The 23014-nt window shown below is 46.4% G+C and overlaps 1 protein-coding gene across 1 annotated transcript in view; it reads left to right on the top strand.

Moving 5' to 3' along the window:
- The window catches only part of CAMTA1 (calmodulin binding transcription activator 1), a 953649-nt gene that overhangs the window by 277042 nt on the left and 653593 nt on the right, over positions 1-23014 (top strand). The window contains exon 5 of the mRNA XM_031934754.1: positions 20307-20374. Coding sequence (XP_031790614.1) covers positions 20307-20374 — 68 coding nt within the window. The remainder of the gene's footprint in view (positions 1-20306; positions 20375-23014) is intronic.

Genomic DNA, 23014 nt, shown 5'->3' with positions numbered 1-23014 from the left:
CAGATTAGAAAGACTAAAAATGGACCGATTTACACACTTTTAAAAAAGCCAATTAATATCTAACCATTAAACACAAATGTTATAGATTAGTCTCACCATCTTATCTACTCTCTGGGCTCCTATTGGATCATTCAGAGATTGACTCTTTAAACCAAGTAAGGGAAGGAGGCTCTAAAAGTGGAATTGCCTGGGACCAATTAAAACAAAGGATTTGGGCCATAATGTGCTGCAAATACCCATGCCCTCATGCCTGGGGGACCATTATCCAAATGAGCAAAGAGGATAGAAGTGTTTGTCCAAGCTGTCTTTGAGGGATGAAGCAGAGGCTGTTGGCTCTGCTGGAGGATCAGGGCTTTGGGTGATTTCCCCAGTGGTGAAGATGGACTCGTGCTGGCTTTTCTGCATTGCATCTCCTGAGCCTTCTTGGTATCAAGGGCAAATCCTTGTTCTGTGCTTTGTGGGTACCCAGGTCTACATGGAAATCAGCCCTATGACCACTCTCAATGCTGACCTGTCCCAGCTGAACTGAATGGACACGTGGTTTTACTGTTATGACCATATGTCCTCAGTTTTCCAATTCAAACATCTTATTTCAGATACTTGGTTCCATTAGCCACATGGGGGCTTGTACCATCTTCCTCCCTGACTGTGTGGTGGTTGACTATTTCTGACTTTCGAGGTTGTCAGGCAACATGTCTTGGCAGCCAGAGGCAGGGGAGTATGAATGCGAGGTGTGTGGGCTCCCGAGGCACGCGTCCCAAATCTGAAACCTGGCACCAGAATTTATTGTGCGACCTTGAATAGGTTTACTTGCTCATTCATTCATTTATCCATTCATTCATTTCTTCATTCAATATTTATGAAATCTGGGTGCTGTTGTAGGGATTGGAGATATAGCAGTAATCAAAATGGAGAAAAATCTCTGCATTCCAGTGAGGACTAGAGAAAGGCTTTCAACAAATAGTATAGCAAAATGCAGAGTACACTGCAGCACGTCAGGCAGGACTATCGACTGTGGAGGGAAAAGAAAGTGGGGTGGAGGGCCAGGCAGTGTGTCAGGGGATGTTGCTATTTCATAGGGTGGTTAGAGAGGTCTTACCCAGAAGGGAGCGTTTGAGCTGTGACCCAGAGGAAGTGAGGGAGTGAGCCAAGTAGGATTCTGAGGGAAGAGTTTCTTCTAGGCACAAGGGATGCAGGTGCAGAGGCCCTGGGGCAGGAGCCTGCTGTCTGTTCAGGGAGTAGCGAGGAGATTGTGTGGCTGGGTGGAAGGAGTAGATCAGAGGAATCATGAGGCCAGGTCATGCAGGACAGATAGGTCATTGGGAGGACCTTGGCTTTGACTTTGGGTGAGATGGGGTCTTATTTAAAGGGTCCCCCTGACTAGTGTGAAGGAGCAAGAGTGTAGGCAGAGAGATCCAAAAGGCAGAGGCAGTCATCTAGATGGGAGGAGGTGCTGGTAGCTTAAACCAAGGGGCAGCAATTAAGATGGGAGAAGTGTTGGATTTGGGCCATATTTTGAAGGTAGAGTGAACAGATTTGCTTCTAATGTTTCCGAAGGAAAGGAGACAAGGATGAGTCTCAGATGTCTGGCCAGAGCCACTGTCAGGGTGGTGTTGTCAGCTGCTGAGATGGGGGAAGCTACAGAAAGAGAAGGGGTGTGAGTGTGGGTGTGGTGGTGGGAATCAAGGGTTTGTGTGTGAAGTGTGTAAAGTTTAAGATCCTAGAAGATATTTGGATGGAATTGTTTAATAGGCAGCTGGATATAGGAGCCTGGAGTTTAGGGGGAGAAGTTTAGGCTGAAAATGTAAATTTTGGGGTAGTCAGTGCAGAGATGATGTAAAGCTCTGAGTCTGGGTGAGATGACTAGGGAGGGAGTGGAGATGGTGAACAAGGCCCAGGGGAGATTTGGGGCAATCTTATGTTTAGAGGACAGGGGGATGAGGAAGAACCAGCAAAGGAAACTGAGAAGCAACAGCCAGAGAAAGCAGAAGGTCAAGATAGAGTGGGCTTGTTAGAGGCTAAGTGAAGATGACATTTCAATGAAGAGAGAGGGTTATCAAAAGATGCTGGTAGGGCAAGCGAAATTAAGATTAAGAATTTGCCGTGGGCTTTGGCAATGTGGAAATCATTGATGACCTTGACAACAGTTGTCTTGACGGAATAGTGGAGGTAAAAATCTGTGGTAAAAAGAGTGGAGGAATGGGCTTGGGAGAGAATGGAAGGAGAGAACTTGGAGGCAGCCAATATAAACACTCTGCAAAGGAAGTTTGCTTTGAAGGGGAGTATAAGGATGAAATAGTAACGTTTCTTAACTCTTAAAATTCTGTTTCCTGGTCTGTAAAATGGGGACAAAGACAACATCTCTATCATAGCGTTACTGAGAAGATTCAATGAGATGTTATTGGAAACTCAGTGCTCAACACACAGTAAGGGCGTACAAGCTTTGCTGGTACTGACTACAGCCTGTCTGACTGAGGAGTGGGCAGGAGGATCTGCCCTGGTGTTTCTGTGTCCTGGGTGTTTGAAGGTAATCTCTGTCACTCTAGCCTCCTGGCGTTGGAAGTCAATCAAAAGTTTGGGTAAACTCCCCAGTTTTGGCAGTTGTGAAATGACAGAAAGATCAGAAAGTCAGAAATCCCACACTCCTGCTAAGTGGTGGCTTATCTGTATGGCTGTGCAAATGAAGCACGGTGCTTCCCTCGTTCCTGTATTCAGTTTTATTGTCTGTCTTGCAAAATGGCACATTTCAAGATTAAAGCCATTTTGACTTTGAGTTACTGTCTTTGAAGTATAGGATTTCCTAATTATAAAAACACATACTAATAGTAGAAAAATAGGAAAATAGAAGAAAATATGCAGAAAAGAAATGTATCTAAGGCCTCCTACCCAAATCCAACTGCTGTTAACGTTTTAGTGAATTTTCTTCCAATGCTTTTATGAACTCTTTAAAAGCATATTTGAGATAATATTGTTATATAGTGTTGTATCTTGCTTTTTCTCCTCGATGTTGTTAGTGTAAGCATTAAATTCTTCATTAATGTTTTTAATGGCTATGTACCATGGAATCTTTATGTTTTCCATCTCAACTTATATCCAAGTGAAACGGTAGGAATAGTTAACCCTTTTGTAGCATTCACTGGGTTCCAGGCCCTATTTTAAGTACTTTATGTAAATTAGCTCATTTAATCCTCATAACCACCTTCTCACATAGGAACGATCATTAGTCCCAGTTTACAGTTAAAGCCTTGAACATGCATTAAAGCCCTTCGTTGGGTGTGAGGACCAAGAATGAAGGGACAGACACCCTTTAGCAGACAGTGTTGCCTCCTATGTGAGGGCTCTGGTGAGCTGGCATGCAGTCATGTTCTTCTTGAAACCCCACGTGGAGCTGGAAGTAGAGCTGGAGACGTGCCTCCTACTTCAACTTTTCAGGAAAAATATCCCAACAATTTTGGTAACTGTTAAGTGAAAACAACAACAACCTATTCTCAGCTGTGCCCTCACAATCTCTTAATGGTTCTCATTCTCTATTTATTTGTTTCTCTTGATTTACATCTTGTGTTCTCTCCTACCACTGCCTCTTGGTCAAAACTTTGGTCATAATTCCTGCAAAAAGTGGTCAGAAGTCTTCAGTGGCCAAAGGTGGAAAGAGAAAACTGTGCCCTAGAGCAATGATTTGCCAAAACTATATCCTTAACAAGTTGCCAGAAAAGTATTTCGTGTTATAACCCATAACACATATACGTATATTCATTTACGATTATAATATGTGAACATAAGTTTCGGGACACAATGTTACCTATGGTGCATTCTGATACTTTCCACTCCAGTCTATTCCATTTGATTAAAACAATACCAATTTCCACCTTAAATTGGTTTCAGGACTCACTGGTTACGACAAATTGCAGCAGTCAAATTGCTGCCCTGGAGCGCAGTGTTGGTTCAGGACCAAGGACAGCAGCCCACCGCTCCCTTCCCTGCCCTGTGCTCTCCTTTCCCTGCTATCACATTTTGGTTCCTTATTCCGACTTATCCAGCCTGTGTTGACCTGGCTCTTCTTTGACTTCCCATGGCGCACTTTCAATCTCAGTGATTTTTTTTTTTTTTTGCAATGGAGTCTTGCTCTGTCGCCCAGGCTGGAGTGCAGTGGCGCTCTCTGGGCTCACTGAAACCTCCACCTCCTGGGTACAAGTGATTCTTGTGCCTCAGCCTCCCAAGTAGTTGGGATTACAGGTGCCCGCTACCACACCCAGCTAATTTTTGTATTTTTAGTAGAGATGGGGTTTTGCCATGTTGGCCAGGCTAGTCTTGAACTCTTGACCTCAGGTGATCCACCCGCCTCGGCCTCCCAAAGTGCTGGCATTATGGGTGTGAGCCACCACGCCCGGCCCAATCTCAGTGGTTTTAGACCCTAACTTAGGTTTCTGGTCTTCCTAGATCATAAGCTTCTTGGAGAGAAGACCTAGGTTTTCACCATGGCTTATATTCCCTTTAATGCTTGACCCAGATCTCCAGGGAATTAGTGGAACTTTAAAGATGAGGATAAGGATATTGCATTAGGGTTCCTCTCCTGGGAGTGTCTCTGGCTGCAGAGCTGCTGGGACTGACTTTGTAGACTATCATCACGTTGGACAAGAAGGGCCTCCCTTTATTGGAAGCTCTTTCTTTTTTACATGACTAGAAAAAAATTTAGTCCTCCTCCTCTTGCTATTGCTCTGTTGTAACCCTTTGAAAAGCAAGCTCCCTTTTTATAGCTTTGACATTATGTGCATCACTGCATCACAGGGTTTTCAGGAAGATATATTTGATTGTGTTTTTTCCCTGCAGCCCATGCTGCTCTTCAGGTGACACAATATGAGCTTTTGTGCTCCTTATCTTTCATCTTACTGCTTGATAACATCAGGGAGCAAGAGAAGAGGAATAAGATATCTCTTCTTTTCTTTCTAATAAAATCTGAGGTTCTAAGGATAGGATCCACCTGGTCAAAGGGAAGACTGATATAGACTTATCAGTGGCCAGTTTTTTTTGACACATCCACCATTTTTAGTTTGAACGAAGTCTTCACATGGACCCAGGCTCATGTCTTTGGGAATGGGGTGCTGGCGTGATTGATTAATAATATGTGAGTGTTGGAGCCCAGTCCCATTCTGCTTTCCCAAGGGATCCTTGCAGAGGCAACATAGCAGCGGGCCTTCTGAGTCACGTGTCAGCCAGGAGGGCTGTGTTCATGCGTATGTTAAGGTCTTCTGAGACCGAACTCGACTCCTCTTCAAAGCAGGGTAGAACAATTACCTCTGTGAAATTCATGAAGTCTCCTCTTGTTTACTCTTCAATTCCAAAAGCTCAAAGCTGGGGTGCTTGTTTGTCATGTGGGATTCACGATCACAGGTGTTAGCAAATAGAGGTGGTGACTAATCTGAACTCAGCTTATGAAGGCGGGTTATGAAATTCAAACACTATTGAAATCCAGATACCTTTCATCTATTAATGGCCACCAGTGGCCTGTAATCAAGTCACACTCTGTTAGCTACACAATTAACTTGTTTGTTTGAAGTGTGAATTAAGGATTTGAGGCATTTACTAATGAATCTTACTTGCTCCCTACTTTGGCTGAAATCCCTGTGTTTGCCAAATGCAGGCAGTTCTGGAATTTAAGGAAAAGTTTTTTTTCTTTTTTCTTTTTTTGGACCCTATTTTCTCCCTATGTGAAAGAAGCTTCTGTTTTGCTTTTGCACAGATGGAAAGAAGCAGGCTCTCACACCCTCCTTCCCCACTGGACTCTGCCTTCATTTCATTCTCAGTTTTGTAACTTGTGGAAAGTGCCTCCCCCTTGCCACGGTTCTCATGGCTCTCTCTGCTTGAGGGTTGTACCCCTTCTATGGGAGCAGAGGGGAGTGGTGGAGTCTCCCCCTTTGCCAGCCTCCTTTGATTCTCTCTTTGTTTGTGACTCTCCTCTGGAACGAGTTTCTTTTGTAGATAATGGGATTCCATTATGGGGTGTTAGGGCTTCTCTGGAGCTGTCGGCTGTGAGGGAAGATAGGAGGTTTTGATCAATGGTTTCTGCTTGTATCTTGGAGGTGTTAATTTTAAGATGGCCCGCTTCTGTTTTTATTAGTTTTATTGGATTTGTGTTGGGGGAAGGGTTAGGATGAGCACTGGTGGTGTTCTGCAAGGAAACCTGGTTGCTCGGAGTTAGGTGGCTCTGCTGTACTTGGAGGCTGGAAGGGCCCGGAGAGAGGCAAAATGCCCACTTCTGCTCCGTTCCTGTAAGCACCAGAGCTGTTGTCTGCTACCGTCAAAGCCTTTTCTGACTTCTTTGAATGACTTACAACCCACTTCCAAAGGGCTGTATTGGTTAATGTTCTGAAGCAGAGGTGTCAGTGGAGCTTTTCAGCATCATGGGTGGGGTTATTTGTGGGTGGGAAGAGCGCGCGTGCACACACACACACACTCTCTCTCTGATATAAATTCCTGATTTATTTAGCCATGGATTCAGAATTTATCTCAAAGGGACTTGGCTACACAGAGACCAAGTGGATGCAGCATAGTTTTGCATAGCTCATCCCTCGTCCTTAGCTCTTAATGGGAGCTGGCAGTGTGTGGCTGTCAGTGACACTTTCTACGCACAGAGAATCCTGCCAAGGTTGAAGAAGAAGCCAAATTCTTGCAACACTACTTCTGTTTTATATTCAGGTTTATATCACTGTTCTGGAAGGACTTATAACAACAATCTGTGCTCTTTTAGGCTCTTCTGATTCTTGAACTGAACCTTTGGATCAGCAAGCCTACATCTTCATCTGGGGGTAGAGGTGAAGAGGGGTTGGTGTTAAAGAAGGCAGAATCAGTATTGAGTCGTCTTCAAACACTCTCTCTCCCTCTCACTTTCTGATATTTGAGAAAGTCTGTATCCCCACAGGCTTATGATAGCCTATCTTAGACAAAAATGGCACCCTTGAAGTTTTAACCCTGTTTCTTTAGGCAGGCTATGTCCTTCCTGAAAGATTGCTGACCTCTCAAAGAATAAGATAAAAGTCTAAAAATTTATGATGAGACTTTTGACACTGACTGTGATGGAATAACTTGGACTAGATTCATCCTCTTGTTACAAACAATTATAAAACTGGATAAAACCTGTGAAATAAATATTTTCAGCTCTTAAATGATAGTCAGAGTAGGACTGTGGTTGCTAAGAGAAGACTATAAACTGGCCGGGCGCTGTGGCTCACGCTTGTAATCCCAGCACTTTGGGAGGCCGAGGCGGGCGGATCATGAGGTCAGGAGATTGATACCATCCTGGCTAACATGGTGAAACCCCGTCTCTACTAAAAGTACAAAAAAAAATTAGCCAGGTATGGTGGCAGGTGCCTGTAGTCCCAGCTACTTGGGAGGCTGAGGCAAGAGAATGGCATGAACCTGGGAGGTGGAGCTTGCAGTGAACCGAGATCGCCCCACTGCACTCCAGCCTGGGCAACAGAGCAAGACTGCATCTAAAAAAAAAAAAAAGACTGTAAACCATACAATCACTTTGTATTTCTGCATGGAGGCATTTCAAGACCATATCTTCAGGGAGGTATTCCAAGAAGAGTACAGTGATCTCATTGAGCTGAGGAGACAGATACCAGAGTTTGGAGAGGTTGATATATCTAGAATTTGCAGGGCAGAATATCATACAGGAGAAGGCCTAGCAGAGAATGTGCTCTAGAAACTTTTATGGCTGCTCTGGAATGTTCTGTTGAATACGGAACCATTGATGTGTGAGTTGAAACTCCACAAAACTGGACAAAATGCACATAGGGATTATAAAATTCACAGAGCTCATACAGGACTCTACAGTATTTGCATTCTGACCAGCCCTATTGGGGAACTGTCCTTGAATATTTGGGACATTCAGTAGAAACTCCAGAAGGAAGAAGCAATAACAGTAGGGTAACAACATTTCTGTGTAAAGGTGGTGCTGTAGACCCACCTTTACACAGATTAAAAATAAGCCTTGAGAGGGTCAGGCTGATCCACAAGTAACTTAAATGCCTGCCAGAGTAAAGCCTAATGCTCTTTATTTAAAGATATAATTGCTGACAGCTTTCCAAACTTGACAAAAGCTATAAACTCACTGATCTGAGAAACTCAACACACCCCAAGCAAGGTAAATACAAAGAAACCACAGAATGGCACACACACTAATTTCTTCAAATTAGTGATAAAGAATTTTTTTTTTTTTTTTTTTTTTTTAAGACAGGATCTCACTCTGTCATCCAGGCTGGAGTGCAGTGGTACAATCTTGGCTCACTGCAACCTCTACCTCATAGGTTCAAGCGGTTCTTGTGCCTCAGCCTCCCAAGTAGCTGGAATTACAGGCACAGACCATCACACCTGGCTAATTTTTTTTTTTAAGTAGAAATGGGTTTTGCCATGTTGGCCAGATTGGTCTCAAACTTCTGACCTCAAGTGATCCTCCCACCTCGGCCTCCCAAAGTGCTGGTATTACAGGCATGAGCCACCGGGCCCAGCAAGAAAAAATCTTAAACTCAGCTAGAAGAGGGGAAAGAGACAAATTATAGAGAACAAAGATAATAATTCTTGCAGACTTCTCATTAGAAGTCATGCAAGCCAGAAGACAATGGAATGGGATCTCTTGAGTGCTGAAAGGGGAACAGTCTGTCAGTGTAGAATTCCGTATAGAGTGAGTTATCCTTACATGGTCCTGGAAATGTTTTACATCTTGAATATGGTGATAGATACATAATATATTTATTCGTCAGCATCTACTGGACTGTACATTTAAAATGGGGTACATTTATTGTATGTAAATTATACCTCCAAGATGCTGATTAAAAATAGGTTTTAACCCCTGACATATGGGATAACACAATTGTAGTAAATGAAGTAATAGGTGTAGATTCATGGCACATGTTAGAGGAAACTGAGGCACAGAACTATCACGTGACTTCCCCCAAATCATACAACCAAAGGGAGACGGAGTAACTTTTCCTATTCTAAAAGAAATGTTTTTTAATCTCTCAAAATAGGTAGATTCAGGTCTTCTCACAAACTAAAAGGTAGGACATATACTCCTCCAGTGTCTTTCAAACTATGATCTGGCTGGCATCTAGGAGACTTGCTATAAAGGCCTCACTGGGGCAGTTTGGTATTTCCTCCGAGATACATGCTGCTTCTCTTTCAGGTATTTTTTTTTTTTATTCTCTCTCTACTTTTTAGTGTGTTTTCTAGGATCACACATCAGTGAGATTGTAAACGTCTTCAGCACTGTGGATTTATTATTATTATTATTTGGGATGGAGTTTTGCTCTGCCACCCAGGTTGGAGTGCAACGGTACAATCTCGGCTCACTGCCACCTCTGCCTCCCAGGTTCAAGCAGTTCTCCTTCCTCAGCCTCCCAAGTAGCTGGGATTACAGGCACCCACCACCATACCTGGCTAATTTTTGTATTTTTATTTATTTAAAAAAATTTTTTTTTGTGACAAAGTCTCACCCTTGTCACCCAGGCTGGGGTGCAGTGGCATGATCTTGGCTCACTGCAACCTCTGCCTCCCAGGTTCAAGCGATTCTCCTGCCTCAGCCTCCCAAGTAGCTGGGATTACAGGTGCCCACCACCACGCCAGGCTAATTTTTGTATTTTTAATAGAGACGGGGTTTCACCGTGTTGGCCGGGTTGGTGGATTATTCTTATATTAGTCAGGCTACTATCAGGAGACAGAAGCCATGTTTGGTTGTTTGAACAGAAAATTTAATATATAAAGACTCTCTAGCTAGTAGAAGGGTGGTTGATTACTAATGGAGATAAAAGAAAATTCTAAGTGTTTCCAAAATATCAGGGGTAAAGCAGCAGCTGCTATCTCTAGGCTGAGGAAAAGTAGACAACAAATAAAGACTAGTAGATTCTCCCTGACGTTGGCTGAAATTCAGACCTCTTCAAAGAGTGCATGGCTAGCAAAGGAGCACGCTGCCTGCCAAAGGGCCTGGGCCAGAAGTAGTCTGTAGAAGTGGCTCATTGTCACTTGAGGATGTCAATTAGAACAGAGCTGGTCTGCCAGTGGAGGGACTGTGTCCTGAGGGTGCAGCTGGAGCTCATCTTCATGGCCACTGGACTGTACTCTGAATAATAGTGATGATTATAATAATGATGATGATGGTAAGAGTCTGCAAGGGATGTGTCATTGCCACTGTCATCTTGTGGGTTCACGTCATTGCTGTCTATGGACGAAGCTTAACATTCTGCTATGCCAGCAAAGGAGAAATGTGTACCGGGTCCAGCTTCAGTGTCACAAAGAAGAATAAAGAAAGGTGAAATTGGAACTCAGAGATAATAATAAATTGATGACTGGAACAATATCAAAATAGAAATTGGGGCAATCTTGGGTCTGACTTCATCAGCACATGTCACTGAATTAAGGGGCAATGAGTGTTCTGGTTAACATTGTACTGTTCTAAAATCTATTTCTTTCTGGGTTTCCTATATTGGTTCATGGTCTTACAATGCACCCAGTTTCCAATGCCATGAATATCAGAGTAGGAGCCCCAAGGTCAAGGGCCCACAAATCCAAGCCAGCCATGACAGTGAAGAAAGCCAGCGGGTCGAGGTGGCGGTCCTCTGAGCTCCCAGCCCATCCAAGCAGTGGATGCTGTGTCACATGCAGGCCTGGGGTTGCCTGACTTTATTTTCCAGGAGAAGCTGGAAATCCCTGACCCTCAGTCTTTAAACATTGGCAGATAAGCCAAATGGGAAGGAGACTGTGTGGACCAAGCAGGCACATCTCTGGGTGGAGTCAGTCCCTGGGCTGCCAGTTTGTGACCTTTGCTTCTGAGATGTCGTCACTGCCTCACTGTCCCTCATTTACCCAGCCAATTGGTTTTCAAGACCCATTTACTTTGCTTTTGAAAACATTCAGCTTTGTTCCATTTTCCCCACTCCCACGGCCTTAGTGCAGAATCCTATTGCCTCTATCCTGGGCTGTAATCATGGTCTCCAATCAGCGGCCTCTTCTCTGCCAGGCCACCACCACCAGAGTGATGTTTCTAAAAAGCACAGCTAGCCAGCCTTGGTGGCTCATGCCTGTAACCCCAGCACTTTGGGAGGCTGAGGTGGGTGGATCACTTGAGGTCAGGAGTTTAAGACCAGCCTGACAAACATGGTGAAACCCCATCTCTACTAAAAATACAAAAATTAGCTGGACATTGTGGTAGGCACCTGTAATCCCAGCTACTCAAGAGGCTGAAGCAGGAGAGTCTCTTGAACCCGGGAGGCAGAGATTGCAGTGAGCCAATATTGCGCCACTGCCCTCCAACCCAGGTGACAGAGCAAGACTGCATCTCGAAATAGATAGATAGGTAGATAAGATAGAGGGATAGATAGATGGATAGATAGATAGATAGATAGATAGATAGATAGATAGATAGATAGATAGATAGCACAGCTCTTTGTATGTCTCCCATCTGCTTAAAAACCTTCCCCTGGTTCTTGGGGATAAAACTCCATTGCCTGGCATTGAATTCCTCCACAGTTTGGTGCCTCCCCCTCCACCTGGCTTTGAGTTCTGCCTTTCTTCTCCTTGTCCTGTGGACTCTCATTACTTTATATTACTCAGATTTCCCTGAACACATTTGCTACTCCCATTTTCCTGCTTTCACTTATGCTCTTTCCCTTCCCTAATACCTTGGCCACCTGTCTGCTGGGCAACCTCCTACTCACTCGTCAAGACCCAGTTGAAATGTTAGCTCCTTGACACAACCCTTCCTTCTCTTCTCAGTATGGACACATTGTCTGTGCTGCTAATTTGGCACTCTTTGTCTGTTTTGTACTTGAAAGTGATAACCCTGGATCCTGCGCCCCTATCTGTCTTCCCAGCTGTATTTCTCAGGGCCATGATTCATGTGTCTTTGTATTGTTAGGGCCTTGCATAGTGCTTGGCATATTGTAGGTGCTCAATAATTAATCGAATGATTGAACCAATGAGTAGATAAATGAATGAAAGACCGGGTGAATTGCTCCTTTACTGACTCTGGCTGTGGATGTTTCTATGGTGGCCCATTGTTTCTTCACTGATTGGTAATTTGATAGTCATAAGAAAGCTTTACTATGTCTAAATAATAGTCAGTCAGTGGGGCCATGCTTCATTTCAGAAGACCAGGCTGTTAGGAATTTATTCTGAATTGTTAGTTACCATTTTGTAGACAGTCCTCCAGACACCCTTACAGTCTTAAACACTGCCACTCTCATAAATTGTCAGAGTAGAGCTATGTTGCATTCCATGCAAATAATAATTTAAAAAACCCCATCATTCTGTGTGCTAGCTGTTGATGGCAAGAGCTGGTCATTTTGAAAGCAAGATTGGGGGTATTGCTTTAGACTTGTGGGTGGGGGTCCAGGACATCCTGTGCAGGATTGGGTGCTTGGGAAGTACATCAGTGGACAGGGACAGGAATGCTCAGATGGGAGCCCTGCCCTGTTGGGCCTGGGTTGGACTATTTATCCTGGGGGAGGGCCCTCCACCTTCATGCACGGCTGCCCTGGAGAAAGCCAATGGGGAAGACGCCACTGGGAGAGGGCAGGGCCTGGTTATTTATTTATTTAAATTAAGGCCAATTATTTTTTGTCAAGTGCAGCGAGTGGTGGATTCTGGGAAAACTTGCCTTCACCGTAAACATGTTGGTTAGAAGTCATTAATATGACATTCACACATCCCTAATAAAGTACATAACACAGAGATCTGGCACCATTGAAATACCCAGAGGACATTAAGTATGAGTCTTAAAACCAAGAGGATTGGAAACAAGATATTTTTACTTCTCGTTTGGGAGTAATATAATTGCATTTTGTGGCTCTAGCAGATGCTGGGGCCAGCTGCTAGGGGAGCCTTGGCTTTTTTTTTTTTTCCCTGTTTTCCGCCTCAGCTTTGGTCCCTTATAGATAAAACCTTTGTGCAGAACTCTCATAAAACCCAAACTTTAAGAAATTATACTTTGGTTGAAAATTCATGTTTCTATGAGCAAAATATATCTGAGATTGTATAGACTACAGAGATATTTTTATTAGTTGAACTCAGGAGATATTTATATAAATACATATATAAAAATATACGTACACACATATATACATTTGTTGTTGTTTGTTTAATTTGTTACAGTGAGCACTAAAGACCTTTCTCCCTCCCTGACACTGAGCCTGTATCTTGAAGACGGATGGAGGACGGACTGTCTGAGAGACCTGTGGGGCAGCTGGCTTTTTCTAAGGGCTGCTCCAGGGAAGTTCTGGGAGGCGAGGCTGATCTCTCTGGGCTGCACTCTTCTATGAGGTTGAGACAAACACATCCTGCAGTGCATAGCTCCTTCTGGGGAGGGAATGGGGGCAGCAGAGAGAGCCGGGGCTGAGAAGTTGAGGTGAATCCAGCCCCTCTGAGAATTGTGTGGCCCTCCCTGCACAGATGGGAGCCTCACCACACACCAGAGGGGACACGGCTTATCACCTCAGAGGTGGACCCAGGGGGCAGGGAGCCCTACTCTCCTTGAAGCGTGTGCTATGGACAGCTTCCTTCACACGTGGGGCTCAAAGTCAGCCGCTGGGGACGCAGAGGGCGCAGCGGGATGGCCGTCGTTGGCTCCAGAGGGCGTATGTGTTTGCGGATTCCTGCGATGTCTGCATCTAGAGCTGGCCATCCAGTACGGTGGCCACATGCAGCATCGAGCACCTGAGACCTGGCTGAGCCCAGCTAGAGGGGCTGACTGTCCATGGGAAACACACAGGGACTTAGTAGGGAAAACAGTATGAGATAGTTCGTGACTACTTTTTAAAAAGTTAGTAAAATCATACTCTCTTGGATATATTGGGTTAAAGTATAAAATATTATTAAAATTTCTTTTACCTTTTAAAATGTAGCTTCTAGAAATTTTTAAAATATTTTTATATTTTAAGTTCTGGGACACATGTGCAGAATGTGCAGGTTTGTTATGTAGGCATACATGTGCCATGGTGGCCTGCTGCACCCGTCAACCCATCTCTAGGATTTAAGCCCTGCATGCATTAGGTATTGCTTCTAGAAATTTTAAAATGACACACATGCCTTGTGTTGTGGCTCAGGTTCTATTTCCATTGGATGGTGCAGCTCTGGCACTCAGATTGGCCATGAGCTGCCTCCTGAATGAGGGGCACTTAGAGGAACAGTGCTGTGTGATCTCTCACGTAGGGCCCGAGCCTTGATGGCAACTGGACCTTTGTGCATAGGAGCCTCAGGCGTGGGCTCCTGGGGTGACATCCTTTAGAAGAGAACTTCACAATCTCTCCTTCAGCTCTGCTGTGTCAGCAGTCATCTTTGGACACAGGAGCTGTGTGGGGCTGTACAGTGACAGACGGACTGAGACGCAGACCTCCCTGAAGACTGAAAAACCGGGAAGGAAGAACCACCACCCACATAACCTAGCAAGAGAAAGCTCAAGCAGTGCAGCCAATGCTAAGAAAGTTCCAGAAGCTGCAGTGCACTGTGGAGGGGGACAGCAAGGGGGACTCCCCTGGGAGGGGCTGGGCAATGAACAGGACCTGACAGGTTATGTGGGCAGAGCTCGCGCCTGGGCGCCTAGGCGTGAAGGGCAGGAATCAGGTCGGCACAGCAATACATGCTCACCTGCCAGCCCCTGTGGGGCACCCCCTGACATTACCCTCCAGCCCTGCTGGCTCCCAGCTGGCCGGCTCCTGACATGGGCTTTGCAGTCCTCTATCAAAACCCATCAACTTGGGGACTGGATGGTGGGTGACCGTTGCCTCTGGGTGGTGGAGATGGAGGCATGGCAGCACGGTGTGTGACCAGGCAGTGATGCCAAGTGGAGCATTACAGCCCCCAGTTCTGCCCAGGCCTCCCTTCCTGATGTGTCTTGTTTGGGGCCTTGGGAAAGGGCCCACCAGTCTCCCTGGTCTGCAGGCACCCAACTGTATCTGCCGAACAGATATAGAGGGGCCTGTCTGGGACCTTGCCAGTTTGTTCACCCAAGCCCCTGCAGCACACAGACACCGTACCTTGGCGGCAGTTTTTCTACTTGAAAGTCCAAAGGACAAACTAAACATTTAAAATCTGCTAGCTGGACAGTCTTTGCTTTGGAGCCTGCAGTGAATTTCTTCATCTGGACAGTCGAGTCATTCTTCTCAGCATCGATGTGGTATTTAGGATTCGGGAGGAGGAGGAAGCTAAGGGAGCCAGGGCACTGGGGAGGCCGCCGGGTACACACGCGTGGTCTTTCGGGCTCAGGGGCTGTCTGCGTGGGTGGGACGGCTGGCATTTCCTTCACCCCAGTGCCACATCTGGTTGGATGTCGATGCCTCCTTCATCCTTTTATTTTTATTGTGGTAAAAGACACATAACATACAATTTACCATCAGTGGCCATTAGTACATTCACGAGGTGGTGCAACCAACTAGCTCCAGACATTTTCATCACCCCAGAAGGAAACCCAACACCCATTAGCCATCACTCCCCATCACCTTCTTCCCCCAACCCTTGGCAACCACTAATCTCCATGCTGTCTCTATAGATTTGCCTATTCTAGATGTTTCATATAAATGGCACCGTGCAATACAGGGCCTTCCGTGCCTGGCCTCTTCTGCTTAGCATCATGTTTTCAGTGTTCATCCATGTAGTAGCTGGCATCAGAACCTCATTCCTTTCTATGGCTGAACAACATGCCATTGTTTGTCTGTGACACATTTCGTTTCTTCATCCATCTGCAGATACTTGGGGTAGGTCCACCACTTGGCTACTGTGAGTGACGCTACTGTGCACGTGTGTGTCTGTGTTTTTTGTTTGAGTACCTGTTTTCACTTTCTTTGGCCATGCTTTTGCCCCAGCCTCTTGTGAATCTTTTGAGCCAGACTCGTGTTTGAGGGATAGCAAGTGTCAGGGAAGGAACATGCACGCCTAGAGAGTGAGGAGTCCTGGCCTGGCTTCACCATGAACATGCTGAGCTTGGACAAGTGCTTTTCTGTTCTATACCTCAGTTTTTTCCTCTGCCAAGATGAGATAGACCAGACCTGGGTTTTCATCTGCCTTCCTTGGGGTCCTAGGTTTGTGGACCTCGGGGAAGAGAGAGAGGCCAGACAATTGAGCTGAAAACCTTTCTTTTCACAGCTCCTTCCCCTCTTCAGTGGGAGCATCTCCAGCTCTCTGTGTTGCTTTTGTATGCTTCCTGTGATGTTTTAAGCAAAGGGCTCCATGGAGACAAGGAGCTTTGCCCATCACTGAAGTCGAGGATCTTATGAGTTGAACTAGGCTTTTGGGGTGGCAATGAGCTTGACCTTGCTGGAAGGAGAGAATCCCCCTGAAGGAGGTTCAGTCTGGACTCCTCCTGGTCCACTGGAGGGAGGTGGGGCTGGGAAGTGACCCTGGGTCAGTGGGGAGCAGGGAGCTGTCAGCCTGGGCTGGGAAAAGTTGAGTTCTTCACTCATCCAAGCACACTGTGGTGGTCCTTTCTGAAATTCAGAGCAGTGGTGCAGAATGCGAGCCTGGGAGCCATTCTGCATGGATTTGGGTTCTGGTTCTACAGGTACTGGCCATGTGACCTTAGGCAAGTCACTTAACCACTCTGTGCCTCAGTTTCCACACCGTAAAATGGCCATGGTTCCTATTTCATAGTTTGTTATGAAGTTAAATGAGACAATCCCACATAAGTCCTAGGGCAGTGCCTCCACCACCTTAGCACTGGTGACATTGATGGCAGCAATGACACAGATGGTAAAGTCCTTCTCCCCACAATCACCCTGAATTTGGATGGCTTTTATAGGGCTCCATGCCATTTAGCACCTAAGACTTCGTGTGGTTTTCATTCTTTGGCAAATCTCTCCAAACCAGTTCCTGAGCTTTTGCAGGGCAGGCTCACCTGTGGTCTGCCCATCTGGTGAGGGGGTGGCCTGGGGAAGGGCCATGGGCTGGGAAGGCTGGGCAGCAGGGGCCTGGCATTAGATGGGTAACCCAGACACGCTCCGTCCAGCCTGGTTCGTGCAGCAGCATGGGACAGTCCCTGGTGGGTGAGTCCAGATTTGGGGCCCAGCCAACCTGAGCACAGCAGAGATGGGAGCCTGGGCCTGGGCCTCAGCTTCCTCAGAAAGGCTGCTGTCAGAGGGGCTCTGTGTGGGAGGTGTCCTGGGTTGGGAGAAGCAAAATTTACCTTTGGGGGTAGAGGAGGGAGTGTGGATGCTCACAGGTAGTTCCTACATCAGTGTGATTTCCTGGAGCCTCTGCTTGCTTGACAGAAGCTCATTAGACATGAGGTGAACCCCCCCCACCCCGAGTTTGGCCACAGAGGTGACCCCGTAACAGTGCTTGCATACACTGTCGTGTTGACTTGTCTGTACCCATCGCTCGACTGTGAGCTCTTTAACTGCTCGCTTCAAAGTGGTCCTGTTCCCTTTTTGGTATACAGTCGATGCTCGGTAAGTGTTTGTAGAGTAAACACAGAAGGCAGTAAGCGGTGCAGGGAGTTTTTCCCCTTCGGAAGCCCTGTCAGGCTGCGGTGAGTGTTGGCTGAAGGATGTCCATGAAAGTCTTCTTTGGGTGTCCCAGGTTTTGGAACAAATCACATGTTTAGAGGTTGGGATCCACTGCACCTCCCATCCCCTGGGCCACTAAGGGTCACTTGTCTTGGCATGGTCCTGGGCAGGGGCATGGATCAGGGGGCTGGCACGGCCTATTCCTCTGGATACCAGATCTCCTAAAGTTCAGGTAGATGAGCTGCTGCACGTGACAAGTGGCTTAGTAAATCCACATACTGACTTCAGCCGTGGTCTGCTCTGGTTTTGTGAAGCCAAATGGGAACCGATCGACAAACCAATAACTCTGAACGGTCATTCCGATGTTACCATTCACTGTCTGCAGGCGTGAACCGTCATTCCGATGTTAGCGTTCGTTGTCTGCAGGCGTGAACCGTCATTCCGATGTTAGCGTTCGTTGTCTGCAGGCGTGAACGGTCATTCCGATGTTAGCATTCGTTGTCTGCAGGCATGGGCATGCGGGGGTGTCCAGGGTGGTGGAGGTGACAGATGATGATTAATCCAGCAGTGGTGGCAGCCTCTGACCTGAACCATTTTGTGACCTCAACAGGGGCTGCTAGACAGGTGGCTCATACCACGTAGATCTTATAGTGATTCATGGTAGCTATTGTTTGGGGCATACCTTCTGCCAGCCAGTGTATTTAGAATGATCATTCCTTAGAACTGCCTCATGAGCTGATAGTCTCCCAGTTTCATAGGAAACTGGTCTAGACAGGTTAAGTAATGTGCTCAAGATGAGACAGCTCATAAGAGGCCGAGCTGGTACCCAAAGCCAGGACACTGTTTGCTTCCAATGCATGTGCTCTTAACTGTGATACTATGTTGCCTTCCTACAGTGACATAGAGTTAATTAAATAATTGGCAAAGTTTTAGCCAGGAACTGCTGCATTTTGCTGCTTTTAAACTCTTGTGTCAACTATCTTCAGTAACAGACTCTGTCTCTCTCACTCTCACACTTGTGTATACATATTTACTTCTGCCATGCACATTTTTCCTACCCCATCCCATCCCATCCCTCCCTCCCTCCTTCCATCCATCCATGCATCCATCCGACTGGCCACCGGTCTAACAAACACTTATCAGGTGCTTCCTATGTGCCCCAGGACACTGTTAAGTCCAAGGGATGTGTCAGCGATAACATGTTCCGTATCCTTCTCATGCTCCAATGGGGGATGTTATCTGAGTAAACAAGCAATTAGAATGCAGAATGATAAATCCTGCCCACTGGGGGAAGGTGCCGGTGCCACCCAGGCAAGCAGGAGGGATAACTGACGCCGTCATGAATAGTTAGGGAGGGCCAGCCAGAGGAAGGATCTGTCTACAGTGAGACCTCAGGGAAAGATTTTTCTAAGGAGAGGAAATAAAACGTGAAAAGGCTCAGGGATGAGAGAACAATGTGCTGGTTGATCAGCTGCTTATTTATGATTTCTTCAGCTGCAGTCAGTGATAGAAACTTGCACAGTGAAGCAACTCTATTTTTGCTATAGGCTTCTGCTTCCCAGGTTCTTTGTCAGGTCCAGGCTTCCGGACAGAGGTGGTTTGGGCTCTCAGTTCCCAATCACTGGCTGCCTTGTGGGGGCCGGCTCCATGGTATGTGAGGCCTTGATCTCCACTCTTGGCCTGTGGCCTTTGGACTGCATGGCACCAGGGCCATTTTCTATTCTCACCTGCTCTGCTTACTGGGCTTCTCTTCCTTCTCAAGGCCAAGTTTAGCATCTCTGGTCACAGGTGTCAACTCCATTATGTCCCAGCTGAAAGAGGCTGCTTGCCTCCAGGCAGAGGGGCTGCCGCTTTCCCAGGAACCCACTAGCAACCCCGACTGCAGAGAGAGCTGAGGTGGAGGCCTCCCCTCTGTATTTTCCTGATAGTCAGGGCAGCAGCTCTGTGTTGTGGCATCACCAGATCAAGGGAAACGTGTACTAGTCCAACTTTAATTTAACTTACAATCCCTGCCAATTTCATGTTAGCAGATCCTCTCGGAGTTGGAAGTAATGGGCCATATCATGCCTCGAGCTGCAGCAATGACTTATGTTGATGTCACTCACTGGCCTTTTATGGAAATTATTAATAAATCAGTAATTCTATCTGCAATGATGTTGTTGTGTTTATAAATATTTAATTTACCTTCAGGTGCCCGCATTTTCCTCCTCTTTACCTTAAACTCTGCTGACGTCGCTCTTCCTTTGGAAACGCCGCTCACTAGATTTATCAGTAGTGGGAGAGGTTAACTTATTTCTCCCCCCGCTTCCTCCCTGGAATATGGCTTTATCGTGTCTTTTCTTTTTAATCTTCGTGTGATTTTGGCTCAGGGGGTTGAGGATGAAGCTGAGAGGATGCGACGTCTCTTGTGACAAAGAGGAAAGATTGGTCCAGCTTCAGAAAAGGACGAAACTTTCCAATTATGGTCTGTGCATCGTGGAGACTTGTTGTTGGCATGTGTTTCTCCCTCCCTAAATTAATGACATTTAGAATCTGAAATGGTGTCTGATGTCTTCCTCCCACAGAGAAATATTTTCGTCCTTGCCACCGACTCATCTTTTGAGACCCAGTGCTTTGATTACTACCGTGTGACAGGTTGAATGGAAAGGACTGAAAAAAATCAAAATAGAAACAGAGTCCAAGTCGAGTGTTTCTCTAGCAGGGATGGAGTTCCAGACCCACAAAGGAAAACAGCAACTGGGAAACAGCAAAAACTTTCTTACCTCTCAGGATCCAACGTGAGCTAATTGTTGTTATTATCTTTTTATTCTTCTGTTTCAGGAAATTGCAGCTTATTTAATAACATTTGAGAAACACGAAGAATGGCTAACCACCTCCCCTAAGACAAGGTAATGTCCCAGATCTTGCAGTTTTTCGCATATGTACAGTAAGTGGATTGATTTGCATTGATTACCTGATTTGGCCAGTCAGTTCATGGGCAACGAGTTGAAAATGCCATGTTGTGCTGGATGGCTTTCGACACTGAGGTCTCATTCATTGACATAAGACTGTGGCAGTGAACACGATCAGATGGATTAAAAAGAGTACAAGTGCCATCCGCCAGTTGGAACTTTTCACCTGACGGCTGGATCCTTCAGCCGGGTGCTTGGAAGCCTTCAGAGGCAGGAGCCTCAGGGGAAGTTTATTTTGGGAAATTGCTTGCCTGCCACTAGTGTTCTGTAGAAACGTGCTTTGAAAAAAGAGAAACCAGCTTAACTGCCCACTTTTATCTCAACGTGTCTTACAAACTGAAAGTCAAGTTATTCTTGATTGGTGTGATTGGTGGTAAAGTGATCCTCCCAAATCAGAAGCAATGGCTAAGCTCACAGTTTATTATGCAGTAAACGTCCTTGAACCTGCTAACTGCTACAAACACTTAGCTTCTCTCACCACTCGGGAATGGAGGGAATTGGTTAAAATATAGCTGATCTGCGTTCCCCCAGCACCAGTGATGTTACCAACTTGTGAAGAACGGTGACGTTGGGACTTAGGGTTGATTTTTAAAAGGCAGCCTCTTTTTGTCCTCCCCATCTCTAGGTTTTTATTTTTGGAACGTTACAATCTAGAGCTTCGGAAATACATGACCACTCTCTTCCAGTTGCCGTGAGTTTTCTGTTAGCAGTGACAGGACCCAGGTGTTTATTAGCTGGCGAGGTGGTAGCTGGAGTGTGGTTTACACAGGATGCCTGGACTGCAGGCTTAAACGGAAGTGGTGGAATGTCCAGTCGGTTTCACGTTGGACAGAAGCCCCGAGTCCCCAGGTTTGTTAGCTAGGACCAGGGAAAGGTTGGGTGTGTCCTCTGTGCCCGTGGCCCATCGGCTTGACCTGTTCATCCTTCCTGAGTCATGGGAAAGGCCATCTTTGGGAATGTGTATTCATTCTAGAAGGAATTTAAAAACATCACATTATTAGGCTTAGATACTTGCTGGTTAGCATGTTTTAGATGAGGGCACAATCCTCCCCTTTGAAGGAGGCTAGAGGGTATTGTGGAAGGAAGGTTAGTGATTGAGGCTCCCTTCCCCAGGTAGCTCTGATTGCTTTACCTCCAGCCTGAGAGTGGGAAGAGAGTCCCTCCACAGGAGTCCCCAGTACCTCAGCCTGCTGGGACCATGGTTTTTCCTTTGCTATAAAATCAAATAGTTTATCTCAATCAGCTTTTGCTGTGATAAGTCTGTGTAAGAAATGACCTGCAAGCTTAGTGACTTTAAACAACAAATCTGTATTTTCTGCTCATGGGTCTGTGGGCTGCCTGTGGCTTTGGGTTGAGGTCAGGTCTGCTGTGTCCATCATTTTGCTGTGGGACCTAGGCTGAGGAAGCCCCTTCTGCCTGGGAAATTTGCTTCTCCCAGAGGAGCACAGAGGCTTATAAGCCCCGGGCAGTTGATGCAGGTACAGTTAAAATTCCTGCTCAGATATGGCATCCTATGTCATGCCTGCGGATAAATCCACTGGCCAAAGCAAGTCCCCTGGCCAAGCCCAGTAAGAATGGGGCTGGGAAGGACATCCCTCCACAGAGTGGGGGCAGGGGTGGGCAGTGGAGAGGATGGGAGTACAGTGCACTGTTTGGTGAATACAGCCGAACACCAACAGAGCCTGACGCCCTCATCTCCTCTTTCTTCTGCGGCATCTTCTTGGAGGACATCATTCTCAAACTCGAGCAGGCATCAGAATCAGCTGGGGGCTCATTAAAATGTGGGCCCCAACCCAAGGTTTCTGATTCAGCAGGTGCGGTGGGGAGCGGGGGGTGGGGGGGGTGGGTCCCGAGGATGTGTTATTTCTAACAAGTTCCCAGGCAGTAGGATGTGGCTGGTCTGGGATTGCACTTTGAGGACCACTGGCCTGGTTTTCTGGGGGAGAAGGAGGCTCATCTGATTTCTGCCTCTGGACTATTTCCTGACTCTCACGGGTGGCCCTCATCTCAAGCAGCCACCAGCCTCTCCGTGTGCCCTTCACTCTCTGCTGAAACACTCCTTAAATCTAAGTGGAAAGAGAAGAACTCCTCCTTAGCCGAGATGGAGCTTTTCTGGAAAGCGTCCCGGGCCAGACATCTGATTTCAGATACACAGACGTGTGCTGGGTTTCAGCCACCCTTTGATGGCAGAACAGTAGAACATTTCAAGGCGGTGGTTTTACCTTGAGTTTCAGCCTTTGGAGTTTGGGTTACAATTGAAAAGGGGAAGTCACTCAGGGTCATGCCTGACTCGTGTGACTTTCTGGGGTATACATAGAGACAAGAGACCCACCCCGAGGCACAGGGGTGCGTCTGGCAGAAGAAGGAAGGCGGGTTTCAGATGTGGTCAAATCCGGGTTTGAGCCCTGCCTCTGTCACTCAGTGGCTTTGTGACTGTGAAAAGATCATCTTAGCTCCTTTAAAAAGCCCTGTGTTTCTTCTTCATATAGAAAATGGAGTCGATGTTGATCCCGTCCTTGCTGGGTCACAATGAGGACTGAATGTGGTCATGTTTCTGATTCCGCTTCGCGTGCCGTG

This window comes from Piliocolobus tephrosceles, chromosome 1 (genome assembly GCF_002776525.5).
Source record: "Piliocolobus tephrosceles isolate RC106 chromosome 1, ASM277652v3, whole genome shotgun sequence".
Lineage (NCBI taxonomy): Eukaryota > Metazoa > Chordata > Mammalia > Primates > Cercopithecidae > Piliocolobus > Piliocolobus tephrosceles.
This window is presented reverse-complemented; position numbering and strand designations above follow the sequence as displayed.